At 35.1% G+C, this 10,880-nt stretch overlaps 1 protein-coding gene and 1 long non-coding RNA gene across 17 annotated transcripts; both read right to left on the bottom strand.

The window, feature by feature from the left end:
• Positions 1 to 2,057: 2,057 nt before the first annotated feature.
• Positions 2,058 to 6,718, bottom strand: LOC148690473 (uncharacterized). Of its 16 annotated transcripts, none has more exons than XR_015956287.1 (13): positions 6,001 to 6,712; positions 5,715 to 5,797; positions 5,534 to 5,594; positions 5,264 to 5,393; positions 5,102 to 5,131; positions 4,949 to 5,002; positions 4,752 to 4,838; positions 4,585 to 4,647; positions 3,589 to 3,647; positions 2,964 to 3,029; positions 2,479 to 2,587; positions 2,312 to 2,377; positions 2,058 to 2,218 (listed from the first exon to the last, which is right to left on the bottom strand). It is a non-coding gene; the product is annotated as an uncharacterized LOC148690473 (long non-coding RNA). The 16 variants fall into 16 exon arrangements; XR_015956289.1 differs by having other exon boundaries at positions 4,752 to 4,835; XR_015956295.1 differs by having other exon boundaries at positions 4,752 to 5,002; positions 5,322 to 5,393; positions 6,001 to 6,715.
• A 1,076-nt stretch (positions 6,719 to 7,794) lies between these two features.
• LOC137747244 (large ribosomal subunit protein eL30) lies at positions 7,795 to 9,697 on the bottom strand. The gene is made up of 4 exons (XM_068487319.2): positions 9,462 to 9,697; positions 9,234 to 9,335; positions 8,147 to 8,215; positions 7,795 to 8,053 (listed from the first exon to the last, which is right to left on the bottom strand). Exons 1-4 carry the CDS (start codon positions 9,586 to 9,588, stop codon positions 8,013 to 8,015), a joined length of 339 nt encoding a protein of 112 aa, XP_068343420.1. The 5' UTR covers positions 9,589 to 9,697; the 3' UTR covers positions 7,795 to 8,012.
• Positions 9,698 to 10,880: the final 1,183 nt, after the last annotated feature.

Genomic DNA, 10,880 nt, shown 5'->3' with positions numbered 1-10,880 from the left:
ATTTTCTATCATTTCATGTTTTTTGCACAATTTTTTTATAATATTGGTATGAAAATTATCTACATAGGATCACCATTTAAAGATAGTGAACAATAATGCACCCTAAAATGTGAGGTAGCAAGTCCCGTTAGCATTTTTATTTTTATAAACAATTAAACATGATGACATATTGATAAATCAACTTTATCATATGATTTTGGTTGCCATCTACACGCAAATTAATGCAATGTTTTCTTACATTCAGGGGAGGATTGAGGAATTTGGTCTAAGGCAGGCGAGGTTAAAAAAGAGTTATTCTAGACAATGTTGAGACCCAAAAACGTTATATTCAAGTCCAATCAAGTCTCAAAACCCAATTGTCATACAAGTTCTAAGCCAAGCTTAAGCACATGCAAAGGTGTGGAATCGAAAAAGAAAGATATTCACAATCATGCCACGCTATACTAATTAAACCGGACATTTGGATAAATCATGTCATGTCCATGCAAATCCATGCATATTTATCACGCCACGCTTTATCACGCTAATTAGTGTTCACGCTAACGTAAACCCAAGTCACATGCATAGGGCTTGCCAAGTGAATTATGGTGTGGATGGTTGAGGAAGTTTATTGGGCCTACGAGGAGTCAAAATTATGGAAGACTATGGCTACTTGTGCCCAAAGATCCAAGCCCATAATCTTTAAAGTCCACATGGGTGAGTTTGCGAGAGAACAAACTTAGTTTCCTTTTTTCCCTAGCAAGCCAACCAATCCAGTTAGGAAGAAACCAAACCCTAAGCCTTAACTTCATGTGAAAGCCTAGCAAAACATGCATTTAATGAAGAGAGAGGATGAACGTTGAGTGAAAGTCGCGAGATGGTTGTGGAAACTAACCTAAGAAAGCAGTGCTTTGGGAAGGAGGCACAGCGCAGTCTTCACGAGCGCAGCAACACTCATTTGCATTATATCAATAAGGAAGGTCACAATTATGTCAGGAGAAAGAGGAATGTAGACCTAGCCATAATTAGATATTCCGTAGGAAGTCTAGAAAAGCATCATTTACCTACAAAAAGGGAGAACTAAATACAAAAACAGGGAACAACAAAGAGGGAGAGAAATAGAACATAGAACGTTAGAGGGAGATTCAAGGTTGTACTTCACCAAACTAGGGAAATCACTCTCTAATTGCAAACGGTCTTGGACCTTCGAGAAAACCATCTCCCTGCAACCTTAGGGTTTTCCCTAACCTTCCCTCAACCCTTTATGTTAACAGAAGCCCTTTTAGAACCTTAGAAAACCCAGTTTACCCAACCTAGAACACCAGGCAACCATGCAAACTCTCTATCTCCCATGCTAAACTAATAAGGTTCTAACTTCCACACCATGCCTCACTTGCGCAAGTCATTATTTGCTTAATTGTGATGTCTTTGATCTAACCAGGATATTTTCTAAGACTTGCTAATTCTTTCGAGGTATTCCGGGACTTAGTATGAAAACGAACCAAGGGAGGCAAAAGGATTCTTGCAAAGCCCAAGTTCATCTCGATCTAAAAGTCCTCCAAAAGACAACAAAAACCTTTAATATTAAACAACACTATTATCATTCATGAATTTGAATAAAACTCATTACATTTACAAGCTACAATTGTCTTCAACGAAATTTTATACCATCAAAACATTGCATTAAGATTTCTTTATCAATATGAGCATAACATTTTCTTCTCAATTTAAACAATCGAGATGTCACTCAAATATTAATCTCTTATTCTATTACGAAGTCAATTTTGATAGCTTGATTGTGGTGCTGGAAGATTGAAAAGAAGATTGAGATAGTAAGATTTGAGTGAAGCGAGTGAATTGTGTTTGAAATGGAGGATAAAAGCCAAAAATGTCTGCTAGTTTCAGGTACAATAGGGATCTACAATCCGTAAATCATTTGATACTTCTAGATGCCAAAAAATCATCATCTTTCCCTAAACTTTTGTACAAACAGATTGAACTAGAAAGTTCTACCCGCGCGTTGCTACGGGATTAATAAAAATTGTAATAAAGCTTATGTTTCAAAGATGTAAAGTCTATGGCATAAAAGATTTATACTATTTACATATGAAAATCTATCCAACAGACACCAAAAATCGTATAAGTTTTATTACTTAATCTAGAATGACAATACGACAAATGTTGTTTACTGCAACGCTCAAAGTTTTTCTCCAATACTGTTGATTGATAAGAAAGCACCCTACGTAAGGAAAGAAAATATTGTAACACATGAAATAAATTTATATGACAATGGAATTATACTGTAAAGAAAATAAGAATAAAGTTTGGTTACCTTTTTTAGCAATTTTATAGCACCTCATCAACTTTTGTGCGTTTGCCTCTGATTAGTTTTGTCTCACTATAACAAAGATTGAAAAAGACAAATGTATATTAGATAAAAGCTGGATGAAAAGTAGGAGAACACACTATTTGGTAGGGTGTAAATAGAAGGTTATATACCCATCGATCAATTGGGGTGGCAAAAGTTGTATAGCTGAAGTTGCAATGTAAGCATTCTATATCATTGCGAATGTGCATCATTCATTTCTTAGTTTCTTTTAGTTCAAACCTAAACCAAAGAAAACAAACAAAATATTAATTATAGAATCATATGTCTTTGCAATTTAACTTCTAACATGACTAAATATAATCTGAAGGCAATAAAGCTTGAACCTAATTCTGTCAGCCAAAAGGGAGGAACACTAAATTTTACACACGAAGTCCCAAGGGGTTTGATAAAGAAATCCCAAAACAGAAACTTTAATTTGAAAATTGTGCATAGATGGTCAACTGTGTTCAAATGTGTTAATCATGTACATCCACCAAATTGGAAATATCAAGTTGTGAAAAATGAAGCTACTTCCTTTATAATAACAAAATGTTGGTCAAAATACCACAATGTGAACAAATATATTATAAAGAACAGATAGAAAAACGATACTTACCAATATCGACATATGGATTTCTTCGAAAGAATGTTACATGCAGTGTTATTATCTCAATGGTTTGGTCTGCGATAAGAACAGTAACTATTTAGAAAGCAGTATCATTGCTACTTGCTAGTCTTCCTACATGATTTAAGAATATAATTAATTAAATAGATATGGGATCACATTGACCATAAATTATTACATGCATCTCAAAAAAAAAAAATGAGAATAGCCGTCGGAAAAATAGAAAACCCTTGCCGGAAAAAGTAATTGTTACGCAATTAGATCTCTTTTAATAATTGCACATTTAAATCTTTTTCTTGATCGGTAAGATGTCATAAATACAATGTTCCACAGTTCATTACATTCTGATTTCTAGCCATCAGAACCTGAAACACATAACTAATAGAAACTTACCACTACATTGTCAAAAGAGAATATAAGACCATAAACTTCATCCAGTTTAACGACATATCATATTCATTTAAGAAAATCTTAGTGCAACTTGTCTTCCAAAAAATCCTACTCACAGTAAAAACTAACAGTAGCAAGTCATAGCATAATCAGTAAAATAATTTCGACAGAGCATATAAAACAATCACTACCATACATATAACTCCATAAATTACACCACGTCAACCTTGAGAGGTCCAACATGTCCAAAACTCTCAAACTTTTTCGATATTCAGCTCCAATCGCCTGAAAACAATGAGAAGTGGAGGAAAAAAACATAAATTCATCAAAATTTCCTACCAAATGATAAGTTAAAAATGGAAAGTATTTTCACTGACAAATATATGCATGGTATTAGTTACTATGTTGAACTGTTGGTAACATGGAAAATACTCTTCCATTCTCTTACCCACCAAAAAAAGAAAGCACTATAAAAATCTCAGAGAAATTCTTTGCAAGATTATTGAAATTACAAAAGTGATAAACCATCAAGTCATGTTTTGGATCAATGTTGGACCATATTTGTTTCACTTTAACTGTCATAATTACAACCCCAAGATTAGATTCTAAATTCCACAATTAGATGAGCAATGCTTCCTGATTCCGCATGATTAAACATTTGCAATTCACACAACCTTCAATTTTAAAAGAACACATAAAAGAAACAGAACTTAAAGTATCGCTCTTTTTTTACCTTCTCAAAATCGTGTCTCAGGGAAGATGTTGTCAGAGGCTTAGCTTTCTAGTGTTTACAATCCACGAAATAAAAAATAAATAAAAAGAGCCTCTATAACCAAAATATGCATGATGGTATTTTTCATTAGACAAATTACTTATTGATTAAAAATTGGGTAGTTTAATTATAATTACCTCTTAAGTCCTAGTTTTAGTTTTCCTTATTTAATGGCTTTTAGAGCTGAAAGTTTGAGTGCGACAGCAAATAAAAGATCAAAAGAAATTTAAATTCATAAAAATTAATAAAACCCCAAAAGAGAAAACTGAGTTTGAAGTTTTTGCTGAACTTACAACACATAACAGATCTGTTTTTGTAACACATTTAGTTTCTTGGGTTCAAATTTTGGAAAAATAATCATTGATACATGAGATAAATGTCGGAAAAATATGTTGAAAAGAAGATGAATTGTTCATATTATTTAATTTGATATAGTTTGGTAATACTCACTGGTCCACTTTGATGCTAGAGAGTGGTTGGCCATATGGCTTGAACAGCAAAACATATGCGCTTCTGTGTAAATACAATACCAAAACAAAAAATGAACAAAAATTCTATGAAAATTAACTTCTCTTATTCCATACAATATATACAATATATATGAGTAAATTGCTTACCGGTCTGACTTCAATATAACCCCACTCCTCTTCATCCATCTAGAATCCCAGCAGCTGTTACCGTTGTAGTTCCTGCAGCTGCCACTGCTATATTGAAACTGACTACCTTAGATAGTTTATTTCACATTCTTACACACATGACAAACCAAAAAACATTCGAAACATATCAATAATCTAAAAAAAGGCCAATTTAATACATTTTCTCAAACAGGTGGTAAATAGTGATAACAGAAAAAACAGATGAACAACCACTGTGAAAAACACACCCAAAGGGTTAGTGAAATTAGATATAGAACATGCAATCATTCATAAAACATCATGAATAAATAAAGAAAAACTTAACAACTCACCCTCACCGAAATCAATCAAATACTGTAAATCTGCAATTAACAAAACAAATAGTAAAAATTCATAAAATCAAACATGCAAAAAAAAAAAAAAAAAAATTCATAAAAACAAACATATAAATCTATTAAACAGTTGTTAAGATAACATTAATGAATTTGACCTACTATTTTACTATATTCGATTTTTGGAATTTTGAGTGAATGAATGGCAAAATAACAGAACCGTAACCCATTGGAGGAAGCCTGCCCGGCCAACCCCCCACAGACATCAGCAAAGGTACAGAGCCCGGTTACACTGAAGAATCAGAAGACCAAATCACTATGAGCAACCCAAATGAGAGGTAGAGGGGAAATTCCAATATTACTAATTTATCGTAATTTATCCTTTCAAAAGGGAAAATATGACGGAAAAAAAATGAATTTGATGAAGCTCACCATCAGATCTATCTGGAACTTTTCTTCTCGGTGGTTTTCAACCTCTAGGATTGTTGAATTCCTGGAAGAAAAAAAACCCCATGAACAGACAATTAGAAAGAAAAAAAAATTAAAAAATCGAAAAAATTGAAATTTTTTTTATTACTGAAGAACAAAAAAAGAATCAATCTTCGATGCTCACGGTTTGGTCAGCATGATTCCTTCACGTTTATCATCCAATCTGAGCCTAGTAGGTTCCTTCTTGGCAGGTTGTGTTTTCATCCCCTTCAATAGAATCCCAACACAAAAACAAAACTCAGTATTTTATAACTCTCACCCCCACAAAATCCAGAGGAAACAATAAAATCTAAACCCTCAAAATCACCTAAACCCAAATTAAAAAAAAAAGACCTAATTCTAAACACAAAAATAACCACAAATGCAGCAAAAACTGATACACGAAAAAACCCAGAAGGGCCAGAACTAACCACAAAACGGCAAGACTTCAGACGTGAAGAAATCGGCGTGCGAAGCGCAGGAGCAAAGGTGAGAAGACGAATACAGCAAACTGAAAACGAAAGAGAAAAGCGAGAAAGAGAGAAGCGGAAAAACAAAAGGAAAAAGTGAGGAGAGAATGCGATGAAAACAAAAGAAAAAGCATTAAGGCCTCTGAGTAGAATAGTTCCCGATGATCAACACGTGGACGACAGAGTCTGAAAAATCAGAGCAAAACCAAAAACTAAAACAAACAGCCTCTGAATAGAACCCCCCACGATCGTCAACACGTGGAAGATAGAGGCCCAAAAAGTAGAGTATGACCAAAAATTAAAACAATCAGAGGCCAAGCAACAGCATTTGTGGGACAGGGAGAGAAAAAATAATAATTAAAAAAATTAATGGCGGGACAAACAAATTATTTAAAAAATGGGAGTAAAATTAGGTCTGTGGCACATCAAACACTAAAATATTATAAAAAACCAGGGAAAAAGCACAGAAACAGAGGAAGAAAATGGAAGAGGCTTCGAGCACCTTCCCCACCAAAAACGACGCACATGGGGAGGGTAAGTGCGAAAAGCCCCAAAACGCGTGTGGCATGGGCAAAATTGCCAATTCATGTAGCATCTTGAAGAAGCTAAAAAACTGTGCGTTAGATTAGGGGCATAACCGGCCGGGCACTGTTAATGAACAGTGCTTTTCCACCGGCTTTTAGTATATATAGAATATATATATATATATATATATATATATATATATATATAGAATAGAAAGCAAAAGGGGTAAAGTTGAAATAAAAGAAGAATGGGCGAGGACAAAATGGGAAATCCACTGGTCATCCACAGTGACCAACCCCTACGGGTTTTAGTATATATGATATTTGAAAATGATGATGATTTGTTAATTCTGGATGTAACAAAGGTACAAAGGGCCAACCCAGAAGCCTGATTCAGCCTCAAAAGCAAGATCCAGACTCCACCATTATACATAACGAGCCCAAGCTAGAACCAAGATGTAATGGACTTATGAGCAAGGCATTTGCTGGCCTGGTGTTAGGCCAACCAGGCCCGACTTTTTGTTGGATCAAGTTGGAATCAAATTTTCCTACCCAAGTTGAAGAACTCGGTAATTCTTTTCAGCACATTATTTTTCACGAATAAGCGGTTGAAATTTTATCAAATGAAATCCATTTAGTTAAATCTAACCCTTACTTTTTGTGTTTTGATGTGCAGGACAGCACTCACGGCCAACTATTGTCGCACTTATGGGTCTACTTGAGACATAAATGTTCACCCACGACCCATCGCCATGCACTGTTTTGCACATAAACCACCATATTGATGATGTATCCCACCGTATTCTGTATAATAACTATACACTATCTATACCAATATGGTAAAAATACGTTTCCTAAATACTATGTACACCGTGCTTACAACCCAAGTGCACGGGTGAGCAAACCTCCTGCTTGGGATTGCTTTTGGAACGACTAAAAATGCTCTTTGATAATAAAAAATAAAAAAAACATTTGTATTTGGCATAAACACTTGCTAATAAAAATGATTTCTGAAAAAAACCAGTAAAATGCTTCTTCAAGAGTAATCACCTGAATCTTAATCAATAGATTCAATAGCACTTGTGAACAAAAATGGTTTCTAAAGAAGCAAAATCCCACACCAAACTGAAACCTATCTTGTTATCCAGCATTTCATACTATGCTATTTTTTGCTTAACTACTTAGCGTAAGCATTTCAGTTCAAGGTTCGAATGAAAAACACCGAATGGGATATCTAATGTAACAAAATTAACTTTAATGAGTCTCAAGATGCCATGCATCAAGTCACAACGAAGATCACCTTACACATATAGTAGACCCTAAGCATTCGGAAACTTAGCAACACGACAGCATTGTCAAAGAAAATCGAGAATTTCATTCAAAGAAAAGAAAGGGCAAGTCTCAAAACAAAACACTACACTCAACATAGAGGTATCATCCTACTCTCCTTCACTGACCACCAGGCAGCGTCTTGATAATATCCGAATCACCTGAAGATAATACCAAATGACAAAGTTAGCCAAATCAGTTTTTCACAGGTCGGCAAACAAATCGCTTAGAATGATACGAAAACTATGGAGTACCTGCATCAATGATGCTAAGGCAAGACACCCGGAAATACTTTCCACATGCTGTGCCGAGCTCAACATTGTCTGAAAACAGAACAAATGGTAAGCCAGATGAAAAGATGCAAGTGTAGTAAGCAAACTAATTCTCATTTTATTAACATAAAATGAATAAAAGCATAAGACTCAGCATTCTGCAGTATATATGATCATACTTATGTTATACATGGGAGCATGAAGAAAGACCTGAAAAACAAATCAGTCAAGGGCATTCCTATTCCATACAGGATACAGCACTAGACGATAAATAAAAGGCATTTTATGCATGCGAGAATATCGAACATAATGAGATTATTGTGACCTAAGAGGTAACTCAACTAGACTAAGCAACAACATTCTACCACAACAAACCAATATTTCAGGGAAGGAAGATATATGTTCCTAAATCACACAAACACAGAACATGATGTGAATGGAGGAACTGATGAATACCCACAACAAAGTATACCGTCCAGTGAAAATCCAAGAGCCAATAGGGTAAGGTAAGATGACCAAGGCAATCATGCACCATGGACTAATTGACACAGCGAGATAAGTTGCAACATCAATCAGCCAAGACATATCCCATTAATCTAAACCTTCTGCGTACCAGCAATCACAGTTTCAATGAGAGCCGGTGACACCAGAACCATCTCGATTCGTAATCAAGAGACAACAAGTCGACAAGTGAGAACAAGAATCATATTCTATAATGCTTATCCATATTCTCTTTCTATCGTCAAAGTCAGCAATTGCTGGGATTGTCCTTCATTCTTCAATCAGTGAACCCTCATTTTCCATCACTAATCAAACACCTTAATACACACGTTGAATTTATCACAATTTTAACATCTACTTTCGCTTCTTCAACACTTTCTAGTCGAGAAACAGCCATTTACTCTCATATAAACACTACCCATCTCAAACTAACACTAACAATAACACACAACAAAAACAAATAAAAAACCAAATGAATAAACAAAAAAGTAATTCCAAATATTACTTCAAATGTATGATAAATCTGATAAAAATAAAATCCCATATAAACCTTCAATAAATCACTTACTTCCATTGTAGTGGTGAACCCCAACCTTGGCGAGCATAGCATAGTACTCGATCTCTGACTTCCGCAGAGGTGGGCAGTTGTTGGAAATGATAATCAGCTTCCCTGCAATTTTCCAAAAAATCAAAACAAAATCCCAAATCGCAAAACTTGAAATTGAACACAAATCGAATCACAACAATTTAGCAAATAATCAAAAGGATTGGAGATTTCAAGAGATAAGAAATGTGCCTTTGGAGTTGCGAAGGGAATCGATGACGGTCTTGTAGCCGAGAGTGTACTTGCCACTCTTCATGACGAGAGCGAGCCTGGTGTTGATGCTCTCATGGGTCTTCTTCGACTTCTTCGGGGCCACCATTTTCGACGATTGAAGGTTCTTCGCTGCTGCTCGAAGGCTTTTTCCCTGTCTCTCTCTCGCTCTCTGCGGCCGAAGGTGAACAGGCTTGAAGAAGTGGGGAAGGGTTGGCTGCTAGGGTTTAGTATTTGATGCCAATGAGAGATGGGCTTGCACGTGCCAGTCGCGTGAGTTGCCCAGGCATATTAGGGTTTCAGTTTTTTCATAATTACATTATGCACCCTTGTTTTTAGGATACGTAACAGTTTGGTCCTTCCTAAACATTCACATATATAATATGGCAAGTTCATTGTAATACTTATGCCTGGTTTGGTACTGAGGTGATTCTGAAAAAAGCTGGTATCAAAAAAAGCTGGGAGCTGTTTTTGTGTTTGGTAAACATTCAGCTTCAGCTTTTTTTTCACAGTTTTTGATGAAAAAAAGCCAAAAACAAGAAGCTGCAAAACCCAGCTTTGAAAAACCGGCTTTTTTTCACATCTGTTTTACATAAAAGTTTACCAAACACTATAATACTGTTTTTTTTTTTCTCAAAAGCACTTTTACAAAAAAGTTTACCAAACACTCTGCTGCTTTATTTCACAGCTGCTTATTCTCACAGCACAGCAGAAGCAGCTTTTTTTTAAAGCACAACAATACCAAACCAGCCCTTAACCTACTCTCTCACCCTTTTAGTGTAGAGATTATCGTTTATTCAAAAAAGAAAAAAAAATCATTTTTGAATATCAGAATTTTAGGGTCATGATATCGAATTGAAGAGAAGGAATCTTGTGTAGAAAGGAAGTGACTTGCTATATTGTAGCATTGGTTTGGTTGAGATATTTGTAAGGTTAAAGTGGACATGATGGTGGCTGGGTTTTCCTATCCAATATGGCAGCATCATCTATTCTTGCACACTTGAAACAATTGAACTATTGAGGTAGAAATTTTAATTATACTGCCATGGTGGTGGTTGAGAATAGGAACTCTTAAGATTGTGGAGGTGGTTGTAGGTGTTGTTTATTTTATTTTATTTTTTAATTTTAATTATGAATGTATTTATAAGATTGTGGGGTGAAATAGGAAAGTACATATGAAATTAAAAAAAATGTGGAGTGCATTTATAAGATTGTGGGGTGTTAATAAAACAATTAGTGCATATCATGTGCTGACTTTTTGCTTGCACGTATAAATAGTTGTTATTGCGTAAATTTACATTCGTCATTTGATAACAAATAAGAACTTTCTTTTGAAGAAACTGTTAATCTCAATGCATCCCGCTCCGACTACATCGAATATTCTGTCACCTCAGAAAACCC

Source organism: Pyrus communis, chromosome 15 (genome assembly GCF_041283825.1).
Source record: "Pyrus communis isolate YQ-2024b chromosome 15, ASM4128382v1, whole genome shotgun sequence".
Classification (NCBI taxonomy): Eukaryota; Viridiplantae; Streptophyta; class Magnoliopsida; order Rosales; family Rosaceae; genus Pyrus; species Pyrus communis.
The sequence above is the reverse complement of the archived record's forward strand: the minus strand, read 5'-3'. Positions and strand labels throughout refer to the sequence as shown.

What these genes read in the sequence shown, in the direction of transcription:
- LOC137747244 (XM_068487319.2), bottom strand. Translation starts at nt 9,588, where the DNA reads ATGGTGGCCCCGAAGAAGTCGAAGAAGACCCATGAGAGCATCAACACC. An exon ending in TTCCCTTCGCAACTCCAAAG is followed by an intron (nt 9,336 to 9,461) that starts GCACATTTCTTA and finishes GGAAAATTGCAG; the next exon opens with GGAAGCTGATTATCATTTCC. An exon ending in CCTTAGCATCATTGATGCAG is followed by an intron (nt 8,054 to 8,146) that starts GTACTCCATAGT and finishes TATTATCTTCAG; the next exon opens with GTGATTCGGATATTATCAAG.